The sequence below is a fragment of the Pagrus major genome, chromosome 16 (assembly GCF_040436345.1).
Source record: "Pagrus major chromosome 16, Pma_NU_1.0".
Classification (NCBI taxonomy): domain Eukaryota; kingdom Metazoa; phylum Chordata; class Actinopteri; order Spariformes; family Sparidae; genus Pagrus; species Pagrus major.
Genome location: NC_133230.1, coordinates 8,382,947 through 8,401,528, shown reverse-complemented (window position 1 = coordinate 8,401,528; position 18,582 = coordinate 8,382,947). Strand labels below are relative to the sequence as shown.

Sequence of the window (18,582 nt, the reverse complement as noted above, 5' to 3'; positions counted from 1 at the left end):
GCACTTTCATACCTCACAAGATAAAGTTGCTCCCCTAGATCCATACTAATCGCTGTAAGAACAAGGACAAGCGTCCTGTTACAATGGAAAACGCAGAAAGTCGCACCCATAGTTCACGTAGGTAACATCAGGGTTGGGAACAAGGTGGATATATTAGTTTTCATTGGTGGTGGTGGGGTCCGCCATCCGATGCAAAATCCGATTCGAATTGCATTAACATGCAATGATTGCTTGGAAATGATGTAAGTATGTAATCCAACGTTAAGTTATTCTTAAAAGCACACCAAGCATTTCTTATGCTTCACATTAAAAGCACTCAAGTGGCAAAACACAAGGTGGCTTTTATTGTGAAACAGTCACAGTAAACACAGTTTATTTGTCTTATAGGTTAGCACCAACTCTGCCAAATACCAAAACTGTGTGCAGCAATAAATTAGATCATATTTGCTAGTTGCGTGATGTGAAAAGGCCAATCACTGACTAACTTATTTATAAAGAACAGCATGAGTTTGTTTGGCTGCACTGAAAACAGATACACCAGTTTGTCTTTTGTTGGATCTGGAGCTTTAAAGGGATAGTTCGGATTTTTTGACATGAAGTTGTATGACATCCTCACCATCAGTGTCGTGCATCAGCAGTGACTTTTCCCCCACTGCGTCCTGTGAGCCGAGGTCTGTCCCGCTGTTGTTGCTGAAGAAAGTAGTTACGGCTAGTTTGCGGGGTCACGAAGATAAAGCGTTTTGCTTCAAAAAACAATATCCGTTCAAAAGAGTAAAACATTTGCATCACAAAATCGTTAACGACAAAAAAGTCAGACCTCGCGATCACCTGGCACTACTTTCCCTCCCTTTGTATCACTGCGCGCTTCCGCCTGTTGACACACGGCACCGCTCCGTCAGCTGTTTCACGGTGTTTACATGCTCGGATGTGCGAGAGAGCTAACGTGAGTACTAGCGAGATTATTAGACAAGAGGATATATAAAAATGGTGCGGATTTGCGATTATCCGGGTTGCAACAACAAAGATCACACCAAGTCGCCGTATATATTTCACCGCTTTCCTGTCACGGACATTGCTATTAGGCAACTTTGGCTTCTTGCCATAGGCTTGAACATTGAAGCGAGACTGCCAAGGGTGAAAAAGCTTCGTGTGTGTAGTGCACATTCAGCAAGGACGATTATGTTCCTACACGCCCAGGAAAGAGGAAGAAACATGTTTTGAAGAGCGCTGCTGTGCCACGACCCCAGGTAAGAACAACTATCTACAAGCTAAAGACGGTGCCTTTTTATATGATGGCTGTTATTATTATTGTCAGCAACTATGTACTGTCTGTACAGGTCCAACTTCAGCTTGGACCGCTTCTCCGTCTCTCTCCTCTCTCTCTGCCCGTTCTAACTCCATTTGACGAAGCTCGGTGTCTGTGTATTCGGGTTCATAAAGATATCCCTTTGGCTCTGTGGTAAAAGGAATGTCTTCATCACTCGTTTCGTAGTCAGACATATTTACGTTTACCATCCGAGCATGTAAACACCGTGAAACAGCTGACGGAGCGGTGCCGTGTGTCAACAGGCGGAAGCGCGCAGTGATACGAAGGGAGGGGAAATAGTGCCAGGTGATCGTGAGGTCTGACTTTTTTGTCGTTAACGATTTTGTGATGCAAATGTTTTACTCTTTTGAACGGATATTGTTTTTTGAAGCAAAACGCTTTATCTTAGTGACCCCGCAAACTAGCCGTAACTACTTTCTTCAGCAACAACAGCGGGACAGACCTCGGCTCACAGGACGCAGTGAGGGAAAAGTCACTGCTGATGCACGACACTGATGGTGAGGATGTCATACAACTTCATGTCAAAAAATCCGAACTATCCCTTTAAGTAGCTGTTCAACCACCGTTTGTCGTACTTGTTAAATCCCCACCATCGGTGTCGCCAAACAAACCACGACTACAGAAGCACATCACTTTAAGGATTAAAATGTTAACTGAAAATAATTTTGTTACTTTTGGTTTTATCAGTAGGTCTTAGTGTCAAATAATCCAATGAAACACTCGGGGTAAGAACCACTAATATGACATAACTCTGTGATATACAATGTTATCATTATAAGCTGCAATCTATCAAGCTCATCTTCCTAATGAAAGTGTCTCTCCACACACACAACGTCGGTGTAAATCTACTCGCACATCTGTGTTTAAATCTATAAAACGTGTGTGTCTGCAGCACGTGTTCTTCCTCACCCCTCTCTCCCCTCTTCTTCTTTGTGCGGTCGATGTGGTCCTTCAGCTGGATGCGGACCTGCCTCTCGTTGGGCAGGTCCCTGATGAACGGGTGTTTGAGGAGCTGCTCCGTGCTGGGTCTCTGGCTGTGACTCTTCACCAGACAGCTCTCTATGAACGACTGGAACTTCTTCGACCTGAAAACGCACACACACCAAAGAAGCAAATGATTAAAAAGCTGCTGTAATCCTGTGATGTGATTATCCCGCTTCTAATAGTGATACACACTCACCACTTCTTCGACTTGAGTCTGGGGGCGGGGTTGCGTGGGATGAGGAAGAGAGCTCTCATTGGGTGCATGTCGCACAGCGCTAAAGAGGCAGAAACCAGGTACAAGACAATGGGCGGGTTAGGGTGAATGTTTCCAGCTAATTGCGCTAAACATTATCGTGGCATATAGTCAAAGCCAGCCGGAGTTAGCCCCAACACGATCAATACATGCTGTCGATACTGATAACAATCCAGCAGCTTTACAAACAAACATACACACTTAGGTCTTGTTGGTAATAAATCTCACAAATGGAGTTCAACTGCATATGTGAGAAAAGTAGTATAAAACCATTTGTGGCTCCAGAGGAAGCTGCATTTAATCTTTTAAATTGCCTCTGTTCATGTCAGTCAGTGGATTGCATTATGGGTAATGTAGGCACCAAGTTTAGGTTTAGTTTGTCTTATCTGTGCCGTTTTTTTAACATTTGCTGGCATCTTAATTAATGCTATTACTTTGTGTTTACGTCCATCTGTGTTCAGCATGAAGGCTAAAATAATCTTATCCTGTTAGAGGCCTTCTTCCCAAATGCAGCACTGCACTTTCCCAGACAAGAACAAGAACTGAACAACCTTGATAAAAGTAAATGATGTCCTTTATGATTACTGTGTTCAGGGACCGACTGCAGCTCGGGCAGACTTTCACCAGAAGGTGCTTTTTCACTGAACCAGAATTATAATCATCATATGACTGAAAAGGGGAAGAAACAAAGAGAAGAAGAAACAACCAATTCTATTTCTGCTCCTTGGCCTTCATTAGAATTATGGCTGCAGATGAGCTGCATTTGCCCGGACTGAAAAATGATCCGGCTCCTGATTACAGCAATCTCATGCAGTGGCGCTAAGAAATGATGTGTAGCAGAGGTGTGGGTTAATGACTGGGTACGTACGTGGTGCTCCTTCAGCCATCTCTATTGCTGTGATTCCCAGCGACCATAAATCACTCTGTAATGACAGAGACACAGTGCATGAATAAAAAAAAAAAAAAAAGAGGGGCACAGCAGACAGACAGACATCTTCAGCAGACAGGAGGACATTGAAGCACCTTGAAGTCGTACGTGGCGTCAGGGTTCTCGTCGCAGGCGATGACCTCGGGTGCCATCCAATATGGCGTCCCGATAAAAGTGTTCCTCCTTCCTACTGTTCTGTCCAACTGGGCTGAAACACCAAAGTCCACTGCAGGGCAAACACACACACACACACACACACAAAACAAAACATTGTTTTTCACTGTGTGCTTGTTTCAGCGTGTGTGCTCTGATTTGGAAGCACACCAGTGGGCTTTACTGAATTCGATAATGGACTCTAAACAGGAACGAATTGCCCAACCTGCAATAGCTTGCATGCACACAAACAGACACACACGCACACTTTATAATCCCCTCCCCACTGGGTTTTAGGGGGAGAGCGGAAAAAAAAAAGAGACAGAGTTCCTTCTTCAGCAATCTGCAACACGAACAGTGGCTACAGAGAGTTGAGTAGGCTGGTATTCAGCATAAAAGAAGAAAGAAAACACACACACACCTCTGAGCCATCTGAAACTTTATACCTCCTCCTGCCCTCCCAATCCTAAAGCCGTTTTGTCAAGTGGGGTTGGATGACAGACTGACCTAGTTTGACCTCTGCGTTCTCAGTCAGCAGGACGTTCTGTCCCTTGATGTCTCTGTGGATGACCTTGTGCTGATGGAGATGAGTCAGACCCTGCAGACAGAGACACACAGTGAAGGAACGCCGCTGCAGCAATGAGCCAAGTCATGGTTATTACGATTTTATTATATAAAAGAGCCCGTTTACAAAAGGAGGCATCTTTGAGCAGGAGTAGGAGCGCCAAGGTTGCTCTTGTGTGGCTGACCTTGACCCCTGACCCCTTACTTACAAATGAAAATGCTTTATGGCAGAACAGCAGCAGTACAAGTGCTAGTATCAGTCTTATTAGTAGTTTTAGAAGAAGTAGAAGTAGATATAGCAGCAGCAGTATTATTTATACATGAATACCCAGTATAGTCTGTGACTGTTTTATTATTCTGTCTGGAAAATCAACTATTCAATATACAGAAAGAATACATGTTAGAAATCATATTATTATGCATGTTATCTTGCATGAAATGGTCCTTTTTTCTATTATAATTAAATTCAAACATACTTTAGGTTTTTGGTGTATTGAAGCCAAGCAAGTTACGAGTGTGTGTCAGGTAATTATGCTTTGAAAGTTGAATAATTCTTATTTTAGTGAAGCCTCTTTTATCAACTGTAAAGCGACTGAAATATCGAGAGGAACACAGAAAAGCGAGACAGCCGGGAGACAAAGAGAGTGTGTTAAAAAGGGACAGAGGGCAGACAAGGACCCAAAAATAGGAGAGAAAAAGGAAGACAAAGGGGAAGAAGAGAGACAAAATGTGAAGGGACAGAGGCACACAGAGAGAAACGGACTAAATCCGAGCAGGACGAGAGGAAGCATAGAGCACGAAATAAGATGAGAGACGAGGGGTGAAAAAAGGAATAAAAGTGGATGAAGGGAAACCATTGTTGCCTCAGTTCACAGCGGCACTGCGTCTAACTGACAAGATGCAGTGATATTGCTGCGCTCTGTTTGAGGCTATAGCCCTCACCAAAACGAGAAACGCACAATACCAGTTAATGCAGATAAGATGGGGGAGGAAGGGTAAGATTTTCCAAGTAGATTCAATTCATTGCTTCACGTCGCTCCAAAAACACAGATATCATGGAACACAAACAACTGGTGATCGCTATCTAAGAACAGGTCTGTTATACAACACTGAGGAACTATAAATACTATGGAGAGAAGCTTTACAGATAATTCAGTTCTCATTTAATGTAATAAGTTTAATTAACATTTAAGAAATAATATAGGGGATCTGTTCAAAAGGAGCTTTAAATCTACGGAAACACATTGTTTACATTTATTATTATTATTTTTATTCTCTCACTTGTTAGACATAATAAAATGCTTTCAAATATTCCTTCTTATAATATAAGCCCCTTATTTTAATTCAGACAACCCGAGAAATCTCTTTATCACGGTGGCCCCTGAGGGTCAAAACACAACAACATTTCAGAAAACAACTTTTCAGAAAACATTTGCAATTTTCGGAAATGTTCACCTCGGGTGTTTGGAGGAAATGTCCTCCAAACTTTATCCTTTCTGGGATCCTTTCTTTTCTGAGGAAAGGAACAGTTGGCTTCATACAGGTTTAGCCCGCTCCCGTGTCAGTAGCTACAACAGCTGTTATTTCAGATCAACTCGTGTCATAGATGCCAGAAAACTCAACACTTTATTGCTCAACAGCGAGTCGTGTCCTGACATGACACAGTGAGACTGTTTTGTCTTGGCTTGACGCTGCCTCTGGACTGCCTGCGGCTGTTGAGAGCAACGACTAAGTTTGGCTTCAATTTCCTTTTTTTTTTAATCTTTGTTTGTCGTCGATGTTATAATCAAGAGCCTGACCATAAAATTACAGCAATTTTGTTCTTGTTGTTTAACTTCTGCTTCGTCAGTGGTGTTGATGCAGATTGTAGCCGTGCGAGGACAAGGAAGTCGTTTGGGGAACCAAAGCATAAAACAATAGAGAATGACGGTTGTTGTGGAACAAAATTATGTGTACACATTCATCTTATGGCCGTGTTTATCAGTGGGAATTATTTGAACTTCTCCAACGGGGATTATCTGATTCAGACTTGTAAGGCCTGGTTCCCTTTGTGTAGGAGGACGCTAACATTAAACAGGTCTAGAAATTGAAAATAAATGACATCAATAAATAAATAAAAGTTATTTTTGGAAGAATAATCAGAGGCGTTTTTGATAGTTTCCATTTAATTGTCTGATCGATCTTGACGAGCGTCGACTTGGAAAAACTAAACACTTTCCTGTGAACTATTATGAATCATCACTTTTTTTTCCATTCTTTTTTCTTCATTCATTCAGAAGGAAAACATCATCAAGGATCAATAATGTCCTACTCATGAGGGACGTGTAGGATTTAAACAGCAGAAACATTTTTTTACAGATGTGACTTGCCACTTACCCTGAGAATCTCTCGGCAGATGTAAGCGGTCCACTCCTCTTTCAGAGAGTTGCCCTTGGTGTTCTTGATCAGGTCTGTCACCGAGCCGGCTCCACAGAACTCCATGACCAGCTGCAAACACACAAGGTCGATTATTGACTGTTCGGCAAAAGGAAGCAATCTGTTCTAAACAAGCCCGTAACTCATAAAGCATCTTACCAAGATAATAAGGGAGCTAGTGAAGAATCAGATTTGTTTATTTATGTATGTATCACAGTACATTTTTCTACTGGCCTTGCACCTAATCCTATTAGAGCCTGACCGATACAACAACAGGGTAACATTATGTGCCAAAATCAGGTTACTACAGCTAGTCATGGAGAATAAAATAACCACCATATCAACCACCAATCAAGACATTTGTGTCTTAAAATATATTTAATGTAGTTTGTTTGTTAGAGTAAGTGTGCGTTCACGTTCTGATCGGGCACACACACCCTCCTTTTTCAGTCTGGTGAGCTGAAAGTCTCGTGAACACCATCAGATTACCTTAATTGTATTAAATATCTTGAATGAGACACATATTCATCACAAAAAAATATCATTTGATATATTGTTGGCTTAGATTGATAATATTTACAAGAATTGCTATGGTAATCTGCCTCAGAAATCCAGTATTTATAAGGCTATATAGACTGGGTACTGATGCATGTGCACAGAATAAAAAGGGCTTTCTTCAACTTATAAAGAAAATACACAGTACCCACAATCACATTACTGCAAATGCGTTACAGACAGACAGCAACACACATTAACAACACAGCCATAGTCACACACCACCGAAACGACTGCAGAGACTGACTAAACGGGGTCACGAGATCACATGAATGAATCAAGTCCATCTCTTGACCCAAACACAATGTGTCCATTCTGTCCATCCCTCTCCTCTCTCTCCATCCTTAGCTGCCTCATGCACTCATCTCTCCTCTCGTCATTCATCCTTCCCAGCATTACATCCCCCTGCAGATATCCGGGCAAAAGTTCAGCTGGTCAGTTCTGGCTCTGCTTCAAGCTCCCCTCATCATCACTCTGGATTACAGACTGAGAGGAAGTTGGCAAGGAACAGCCGACCCCCTTCATCCAGGATGAGCAAGTGTACTCAAGCAAAGACAAAGGAAACACACTCATACAGTATGCATAGACATGAGGGGATACATGCCAAAGCACGCAAACATGCAACTCATGCTCATGTTGCTCACTCATTAACACACGCACACAGGGAAAACAGGCTGTTGAGTCAGGGGGAATTATGCCGGCAGTAGATCAGGCTGCTGTGTGTATATGCATATGTTTGTGTGTGTGTGTGCGTCCTCCCATTGTTGTGTGATGAATGCTACAGGATCAGAGGAGAGAGGGCTCCCTCAGATCGCGTTAACACATGATTTATTGCAGCAGCCAGCCAGCCACACACTCGTTCATATGCTTTATATCTTTCACGCACACACGTTAAGCATACAGCATATTTCAGCGCAGTCACAAACTACACACTCACTTCTTTTCAATCTAAGTGTGAAGAATGGAAAGTCACTCCATTCTGTTGTGCTCTGCGCAGACCACAGCCACCCTCTTATAGAGATTTCTAAACATGCAGACGAGAAGCACGTACCCAGAGCTGGTCATCTATGCCGGGAGGGTTTTTCTTGACGAAAGCTCCGTAGTAGGTGGCGATGTTCCGGTGGTGGCTGTACTTCTTCAGCATGTTAATTTCCGCTTTAATCTCCTCTTCTTCATCCTGACACACACGCAAGAAGAGAGAAAAATCAACAGGCGTCATGAAAACACACGACCTCTACGTGTGACCCCTCGTGCATCTTAATAGGGAAATGAATAAAGTTGTTGACGGGGCCATTTAACTGCCAGAAACTCACACAGCTGGGCTCTAAATATTCCACAATAACAGCATTACTTTTTAATTGCTTTCGTTTAAGGGGGATTGCCGCCACAAAAGCCAAAAGCAGTTGTTTGAAACAAGCCGTTCGGTTACTTAAAAATGTAATTTCTTATTCATTATGCACAAAATTATGCAGTGATTACTTCAATTTAGTGTTCATCACGCATGAAAACAAAAACACTTGTTTTAGTGAGCTGATTCTGTACAGTGGCGGCTCATTTAGTTAGCAAATTGTCTTTGCACTTCATTTAATTTTCATTAATTAGCACAGTCATTCATTTTTATTGTATTTAAGCAGATTTATTCACACACCACAGCCATTCATACCCGTTTATTTGTTTATTCATTGCTCGCACTCGTCTCTTCCTTTGGTAATTTACACACCTGCATATGTTCATATCCTTATCCACTCACTCATCCATTCATGCTCTTTTGTTGCCTCATTCCTGCAGTCCTCCATTGTTTCGCTGGCAGCTGAGCGCTGACAGCGAGGCGTAGGGTGAGAGGATCTCTAAATATAGCTGAGATTCCCTCCTGCTTTACAGACACGCCTGAGACCACACTGCTGTCCTAATACCTCCAGCTAATATTACCATGGCAATAGGCCTGTCCTCATTTCCTCTCCGCCACATCACATGCACATGTGCGCGCACGCCAGCACTGACTCATCGCTCATAATTAGATGACATGGTCGACGGTGGTATAATCACTTGAGATGATTTGCTGTGCGTGGGTACGTGCGCGAGTGTGAGAGCGCACGCGTGTATGTGTGATTCTTACCCCGGTGACATCCATGACCTTGATGGCTGCCAGCTGCCCGGTCTTAACATGGCGACCCTGGTGAAAGGAGGAAAGGAGAGGGACGGTCAAAGACAAAAAAAAGATGGCAAAGTCTATTTAACAGTTTACGGTTTACAGTAGTTGGTCTTTCTGCATTGAATCAGTCAATCAATCTTTATTTGTATAGCACCAGATCATAACATTTCCCCTAGGAGCATGCACTTGCAAAAATCCTGTAGTAAACATGACTTCCAGAAGCTGGCCCAGTTTAATACGTGACAAAGACAATATGTAACCTTTAAAACAAAAATTCTAAATGTTAAGCGTCAGCCCACCACAAGTACTGCATGATGGACTGCTGTTATTCCCAAGCTGACACAAAGGTCTTTACATGCAAGACGTTACAGCACATAACAACAGTTAGTAAGGTTTTCTGACGCTGCTAAAGCAAAGAGTATTTCTCGAAAGCATTCAATATTCATGATTAAATACTAAAAGCATGAATCAAAGTTAAAGTCAGGAACTCAAATACTCAGTATATGCAGCTGTATGTCTTCCTCTATCATTCAAACACCACAATACTTATTGTAAACAGGACATCCCAAAGGTAATCCGGTCACATAAGAGACAAATACAACATATTTTAAGACACAGTCCAGAAAGTGTCACCCCATCACCAAAATAATGGATTGTAAACTGCCATTATCCCCAAACTGATAGAAAGGTACATAGGCGTTTCAAATCAAGTCTTTCTCGAAATTATTGAATATCTATGACTAGACTAGAAGTTAAAGCCAATAAATCATTCTGCGTCTGAAGTTTTTGATATCCCCTTTTCCGAACGTTTCTATCTTAATCCTCTGATGTCACAGTCGAATAAATCGAAGGAAACTGACAAATCATTACCATTACACCGCTTCTCCATTGATCAGCAACTGAAAAGATGATGGATAGCGGGGGAAAAAAAGGACACGACTGGGTCAACGTAATTCCCCTGTAGATGTCACTGTGATTTGACTTCAGCTGCCCGTAAAAGTTGTAGTCAAAAGATATAGATATACGAGATGGAGAAGCGAACAAACAAAAGACGGATACCAGTCCGCACACTTGACTGTGTTGTGTAATATCCAGGCTAGGCAGATGCCTGAGGGAGCCAGGAGGCGAGAAACTGGGAGATTGGGAGCTGAGGGGCAAACTGAAGGCCCAAGTGGTCCGTTTGCAACAGAGCATCTGTGGCTGTGATTAGCTAATGAAGCTAACAGGGCTAGAGACGCTAAAACGACTGACGGCTATTACTTCCACCTGTCTGGACTCGACTGATTAGCATGTTACAGTCTGAGCAGAGCGGCTTAGCAGCAGTGGCACAAACAAACAAATACACACACACACACACACACACACACACACACAGCCAAGGACACACACTCGCACTCAAAACAAGGGCAGGACTGTTTTTCCTGGTGGAATTGTTATAAACCAGATGGCATTAATGGTCTGGCTCGAAAGCGCCTCCTGAGGGCTTTTAATCGAAGGGTTATTCTGATAATGAGCGCCTCAACCAAAACAGGAATGCTACAGTAAGAACAGAAGTGTATTATGGATAAATAAAAAAAAAAGTTTGTGGTGTTATTGCCTTGCAATTCATTTTGCAGGAGTGATTTTATAGCAACAAGACCATCTCTGCACCCCGCCACCGGTCATTAGTCATTCTCACCGCCTCAGATTCTACTTTTATCTCGTTTTAACAGATCAATCGTACTCACAGGCTCACTGAAAACTCGCTTTACTAGATGAATAGCTTCAGAGTTGGAGCTTATTCAATAAATACAGTTATTAACTGCGAAAAAATGTGGGCGACTTAATAAAGCTTACTTGTTCCTCAACACTCATATTTTATAAAGTAGCAGAACTGGCCAGCGGTCAACATAATGATACAATGAAATCTCTATTAGGGCCAAAAAGTGATGATGATACTTATTGTTCTGGACTGAGGTCAGAGCGATTTAATGAATTCAGCAAAAACATGTACAATCCTGATTCCAAACAAGTTTTGGATTTTGGGGGGAAAGGCACCAAACGTTATAAGCTTTTTTTAATCAGACTTTATCAGATTATCTGTGACGTAGTTGTGGCTCTCTCCCCATCCATTTAGATGGGGGCCTGGTCCTGTTGGGCCAAAATAACTGCCAGTGAGCCCTTGCCAAATTGCTGCCGAGTGGCGAGACTTGCCTCGGACCTCGAAGCAAACATCTTCTCTGAGCTTTAAGTGAGAATAAAACTCGACACTTGTACATTCGGTGGGGTTCCCACGAGATGACTGGCAATATGTTAACGCCAGCCGAGCTCCCTTTAAATCCTCGCGTTTAATTTCTCATTGAGCAGCTCCTCCGGAATTGAAAAAAACTTTGAAACTCGCTGATGTATTACTAAAAGAAAGTTAGGGTTTTAATATGATAATTCATTGTGTCACAATCCAGCGCTGCACAATGCAAACTAAGCACCACTGGATGTTTGAACACTGTGATCAGCCTCTCGTTTGCTCACTCTCTCTCTCTCTCCCACACACACACAGTCCAGATTCTGTGAGAGCAAAAAGAGCTGGAAAGATTGAACAGGGATTTCTCATTAGGATCAGACTGCCCCAATTCCACGAGCACAAGGACTGGCTTTGTTGGAGACCAACAAAGGCATTACAGCCACTTACGAACCAGAAACTCACACATACACTTGAGGACACACATACTCATAAAAAAGCAGAAAAGATCCCCCTTTATTTCCACAGACAGAAGGACTCTTGCAAAAAACACCCACACATGTGCAGAGACGTCGAGAAGAGGGAGGGCGAGAGAACGACTGAGGGAATTAGAGAGCAGAGGGAGGGAGAGAGAGTGTGTCAAATAGATATTGGACATGGGCGTCATCGGGGCTGGATAAAGATTCATTACACTGAGCCACCTGACAGCCTCCCTTCCTCCATCCCTCGTTCCCTCCTCGAGCAGTAATGTCATCCAGCCTTATTAAATGACCGAGTGTGAAAGGAGCAACAGAGAGGAATTAGCACTGTCTGCTCATCTTCATCTCTCACTCCCTCTCGGTCCTCTCCCCGGTCATTTATTTGCAAATCCAAAAGATGAGTCTGGATAAATGAACGTCAACTAAAATAGCGTTTCCACAGCAGTTAAACGGGATGGCGTGTCTAACAATGATGTCAAAACGATTCGGGAGGGCGACCGGTAAAACGATCAGCGCCGAACCCCGTTAACAATTAACTGTCTCGTCAACAGTCATCCATCAAGCTAAAATGACAAATGTTTGCAGAGTACAGCTTCCAAAATGAGATGATTTGCTTTTTTTCCCTGTTTCATATCATTGCATATTCACTTTATTTGGTTTTTGCAGTGTCGGTTGCACAAAAACAAAAGCACAAAGCGATTTAAAGATGTTATCTTAAGCTCTGGGAAGTTCTTATCTGCTGTTCAACAACTGGCAGATTAAAGCACTCGGGAAAGTTATTTGTTTTCTCGCTTGGAGTTTTATGAGGAAAACGATACCGCTCTCGTTAGTGTGACATGTGAAGGAGCCAGTGGACGGATAGCCTAGCTTAGCGTAAAGACTTGAAACAGGTGGAAACTGTTAGCCTGCCTGGTGATGCTCAAAAAATATGCATATTAGCACATGTAGCAAACCATGAACAACAGTAAACATGTCCGTCCAGCATATTTATGATGTCTATGGTTGCTTTAGCATCATTTTGAACTGTTTCCCTCCTGCCTCCGGTTTTTATGCTATGCTAAGCTAAGCTAAGCTTCTCGCCTCCTGACTGCGCCTCCGTACTTAACCCACAGACAAAGAGGGTGATCTCGACCTTCTCATCAAGCTCAATCGTGCATTTACTAAAATGCCGAACTATTCCTTTAATCAGAAGTGGAAATAGAAGTTTGCTGCAGCCGTGTGAATGAATAACAATGTAAAAAACAGATTTCCAACAACATTTTAATTGTTTTGTCATCGTCCTTCTCCGGTCTTTCTTGTAAGCATGGCTCATTGTCTCCTCGATCCTTGCCCATTCAGAACCAGAAGCTTTGAGCCTCGCAGGCCTGTTCATCCCCCTCTCCACTCGTTTGTTGACTGCTTTGCCTCTCTGACCTAGATCTGTGTTTTCTGCCTCTCCCTCCCTCCCTCCCTCCCTCTCTCTTATCCCTGATTCTCTCGCTCATTATCTAACCCTCTTAACTTCTCACAATTTCCTCTTTATGCCTCTCGTTATGTCTCCCTCCCTCCCTCCCTCCCCCTGGATGTCTCGCTTACTTTCCCGTCCCTTCGCATTTTCGGTCTCCGTCTCGCTCATGCCTCGCAGCTCAGACCAGCAGCCTGTGAAAAGCGGGTCTTGCGTGAACATGACTGAGCTGAACGCTAATGCCAGTGAAAACAGCGTTCGGCTTTGAGCCCGACAAGCAAATATGACACAAACAGAGGACTCCCTGCAACCCTTCCACTTTGCCTCTGCTAATGCATCTAGCGCCTTCTGCAAACCACAATGCACTGACGTGGGCTCTCTGAGTTTCTCTGCAAAGCAAGAGAAAACACACATGCTGAACCCTTGCGCACACAAATGCTTTCATCTACTTCTTCCCGTCATTACAGCGAGCGTGCTGTGCATTAACTTCAATCACATTCTAAATTAGGTGTAGGAAATTATCTTCACGTGTGTCCAATCCACAATTTTCTTCCCATTTTTTAATCCTGTGGAGGTATTTTTTTGACCAAATATGATAGCAAAACATCTGTCACTCTGGCACGCACACACCTCCGCACACACCCACAAGGAGGCCAGGTGCGTTTGAGTGATAACAGACCAAAATTGACTATGTTTGTTCCGCTCGGATGGCCGTGCTGTGATGGAGACAGCAAACTGATACCCAACTGATCTCCAATCAGCCTTCAGGCGGCTGCATCATGGTGGAGTCATTGCTCGGCGTCGTCCCCGCAGGTCAGTCTGTCTTCAACTACTGTATGGGTTGAGATTCAAAATGGAGTGTGGGTCTCTTCTCTGATGGTTCCACCCACAAAAACAGGAATATGCTTCATAAAGCAGGATCACTTGTATTGAAAATATCTGTTGTACATTTGTTATTTAAAGGACAATAGCATGCGCACTGGTTTTCTTAAAGACTATAGACCCATCTCCCCCTATCTGTTTGTCCACTTATGGTGTGATCTGCTTATGATGTACAATCTTTGAAAACTGTGCCATCCACCTATTGATCATTTTTTAAGAGCCAGTTAGGGCTGCAGCTGCTGATTTCCTGTTGATCTGACCTGGGCTGATAATAATGTAGTCATGATTATCGGTTTATCTGGTTAGTATTATTTTTGATTAATAAAGTCGTCATTCGTTCGATAAAGTATTCGAAAATAATGAAAAATATTGATCTCAAAACATCCAAAAGATCCTCAAATTGCTTGTTTTGTCAGACTAACACTCCCAAACCCAATTTATGATCGCAAAAGACAAAGAAAAGCAGCAGTTTCGAGGATAAGTTCACCCAAATGAAAATAATAACAATAAAACAAAACATTTCTGGAGCTGCAGAGCAAACAAAAAACATAAAATGGCTCCATACAAATGATTTGAATAATACACAGTCTTTACACCCCTGATGCAGAGTCGAGCTCACGCACCCACTTTAGAAGGGGTGTCAGTTCTGCTTTTAGCACAGCAGGCTTTCAGCTTTAAAAAAAAAAAGTCTTTTCAAATCAATTTGAAATCTCTGAACCCTTAAACTAGGATTACATAAGACGAGCTGTACGGAGCCCTGTTATGTTACATTTTCAAAACAAGTCCCCCTTTTCTTCGTCTGTTTAGGAGAATGCTGCAATGCCGTTTTGCTGTGAAGCTCCAAAAATGTTTCATGGTCTATGCAACTTCCCCCAACTTTCCATCAGCACGGGGGTGAGCAGAAACTGACTGAATCTTCTTTTTTTTATTCAATGCAAACATCCAAAAATACCACAAAATGACATGTGACATCTTGTTTTGTCAAACTACATTCCAAACCCCTATCCATTAACCACCTCTCAGAACTGCTGGGGATTCAGTTTCTGTCAATCTACTAATACTTGTGTCCTGTGTACGTGTTACATATTTAAACTTCTTTATCCCACTTAAACTACTATCAAAAGTAAATACACCCTACTCATGTTCAATCAAACCGTTTTCAGCATTTAACAATCCCTCACTTTTCGAAACCGCCGTCTGCTGAAGAGCAATCCAGCTCTAATTCATGTCACCACTCGTCCATCACTTTGTCTATAAAAGCCCGTAACTGTGGTGAAAGGTGGCCATGCAAAACGGATTTTAGGTCCAACATTACGCCACCGTCTCATCTCTCATCCGTCCCCTTCCGTGTGCACCGCGAGCCGAGGTGTCACGCCGACACAAAGTGCACCTATTCCAGCAATTATCATCAACACATAATTATGATTAATTGCATCTGCCAAGTGAAAGCAAAACGCCAGTTAAGCACTCGGAGTGCTCGGTATGGTGTGTAAGTACGAGTGTGTGCTCGGGGTGAAGAAGGGGAGGTGTGTGTGTGAGTGTGTAATGATTCTCTTTTACGATTTTTCTGCTGCTATATGGAGCTGAATGTTGAAGGGAACAATCACACACACACACACACACACACACACACACACACACACAAGCACCACAGGCTGCAGAGGAAAGCATCTCTTCATCATTCTCAGCTTGCAGCCTCAGTTAGGCGAGACCAACCTGCCAGCCACTGCCTTAATACAACCTGCTGGTGGATATCATGATACCCAAAGTGCCTGTGTGCATGCATGTGTGTGTGTGTGTGTGTGAGCAAGTAAAAACACCTCTACAGAGTGTGTGTATTTTGTTTGTTTGTGTGCACGTCCATGCCCTTGCCAAGTCAATTACACACACACACACACACACACACACACAACCCCCACCCCCCCCACCCCGGACACATTTACTATGCAGGACACTTCCTGTCGTAGCCTAGCAACAGTCTTGGCTGGCCGGAGTACAGTGGGCACGACACTTAAACATACATACACAAACGCTCAAACACACACACACACACACACACACACAGATAGAAAGGAGAGGGGAGAAGACAGGGGAATAAGAGGCTAGTGTCCTGATATGGGAGTGTTGTTGTTTAAAGGAAGAGATGGGGTGAGGAGAGGAGGGAGGGAGGGAGGGAGGGAGAGAGAGGAGGAAGAGGTGATTGGAAAACGAGGGAGGGGATGAGCAGAGGACTCGTTCAGTGAGAGAGCTGGATTTTCACAGTGCATCTGTCCTCAGTGTGCGATCGCTGTGCAACCAAGCTGCAAGGTCAGAAGAAACCATCAGAATTTTACTTGAGAATGGCCGAGCGGATGAGCAATTTAAAAATAGACCCTTGCTTTATTTTAAGCCTGCGCATTAACCGAAATCCGAGCACCTACACCACCGGCTCTGCATGTTTTAGCCCATTAACCACAAATGTCCTTTTCAAAGTTAGGCCATATTAAGATTGATATCACACTTTCTGGGGAACCACTGGTTTTTATTAGTCCACAAAGAATTAAAATCACCTTGCAGCGACTTAAAACTTACTTTAGACAGTCATATGGTAGACTGATAACGTGTTGTGTTCAAGTTTTTTGTTGTATTTGCTGCGGCAAGTGGGACCTTTTTTTTTTGAGAACACTACAGGGACTCCCGCTGCGTTTTAAAGGATCCTGAAGTTTAATGCACTTTTAAGACGCATATTTCACACAACAAATGCCACATTTAATGACATCTGCTAAACAGTTTCCTGTTGGAAACCCCAACTCTATCTGCTGGTGCGTTCAAGGACACTGTGACACCTGACATTTCAGAGTGGGCTGCCAAAACAGGAGGCTTTTAATACAAGCCACAAGTCACCAGATTCAAAAATGTCCTTTTCACAGCGGCATGATTGCTTACTTGGTTGTGTTGGTTTTTGTTTACGACTCAGCTCGCTATGCTTTACAGAAGCCTACTCATCCGAGATCTGTTTTACCAGCAATGTAAAGGAAATTATATATATTCGATTTAGCATTAGCGTGGGCTAAAGTATAAAAGTTCTCAAAAATATCGATTTTCCATACACATCTATTCTGAGTAAGAGGTTTCAATTCTCATATCCTGCAGTATTGATACACCAATACCAGCTGCACTCTCTCACTTTCTCTTCTCCCCGACACACACACACACACACACACACACACACACACACACACACACACACACACACACACACACACACACACACACACACACACACACACACACACACACGACACTGCAGAACTTACACAGCCCTGCCTCCTCTAACTCACTCAAGTCCCGTCTCGTCACTTGACTCATTCGTTAACTCGTTAATGATTGCACGTGCAGCGCTTTTGCAACCTTTTTTAGTTGGGAAAGAAAACAGTCGGAGTTTTGTTTCAAAATACTTAGAATTTGAGGCAAATGGCCCAGGGAAGACAAAGGATTTAACAAGTTTGGACACATGCAAGCGATGCTACCAAGCAGTGCCAACGCAACAAGTTTAACCAAGTGCCACGACCTCTTTAAATCATTTCGACTATGACTCACTGACCAATTAAACAAGATGGGCCAGGAAATTGTCGTTAAACTGCCTATCAACATTTTGCAAGGTATTGTATCAAAGTTAGAAATCCGAATATGGTGACAACACTATTAAGTACAAACGGTGAAACATCAAATGTGTGCACCCATTTCTTGTCCATTTTCCAAAAGATTTAGCAATATTGTGCAACTAGTGAGCTTTAACCACTTGGATCAGTCTTCATATGTCCTTTGTTTGCCAAGGATGCGGGAAGACAAAAGAAAAGACGCTGTACATGCTAAACCATATGAAAGCACACATACACACTCACTAGGAACAGATTGCCGGATTGTGTTGCCAGCTCTTTGTAAAAGGGAAATGGGTCACACCGTAATCCTAATCTGTGCCGTCATGGTAATCCACGCACACACCCACACACACACAGACGAGACTTGAATGAATGGCATCTATCTCAACATGGTCCCCTGGCATAAGGCCTGTCGGCATGGTAACTGTATCATAAGGGGTAGAGTAGACTATGGGATGTGCCCATGGGCTTTCGCTCTGTACATTTTCCTCTCCGTCTGTCTCCGACAGGCAGGTCGTACAGGGAGATTGGCCACTGTTGTCACACCCACTCAAACACACCGAACTGTAGTTCAGCTGTGTTAGGGT

At 43.1% G+C, this 18,582-nt stretch overlaps 1 protein-coding gene across 2 annotated transcripts in view; it reads right to left on the bottom strand.

Annotated features, from left to right (window-relative positions):
* tnika (TRAF2 and NCK interacting kinase a) overlaps positions 1–18,582 on the bottom strand; it is a 65,565-nt gene that overhangs the window by 25,322 nt on the left and 21,661 nt on the right. For both annotated transcript variants that reach the window (XM_073483148.1, XM_073483149.1), the window contains exons 3-10: positions 9,296–9,352; positions 8,231–8,356; positions 6,586–6,696; positions 4,153–4,243; positions 3,588–3,718; positions 3,433–3,487; positions 2,508–2,586; positions 2,237–2,412 (exon numbers count right to left, since the gene is read on the bottom strand). In XM_073483148.1, coding sequence (XP_073339249.1) covers positions 2,237–2,412; positions 2,508–2,586; positions 3,433–3,487; positions 3,588–3,718; positions 4,153–4,243; positions 6,586–6,696; positions 8,231–8,356; positions 9,296–9,352 — 826 coding nt within the window. The remainder of the gene's footprint in view (positions 1–2,236; positions 2,413–2,507; positions 2,587–3,432; positions 3,488–3,587; positions 3,719–4,152; positions 4,244–6,585; positions 6,697–8,230; positions 8,357–9,295; positions 9,353–18,582) is intronic.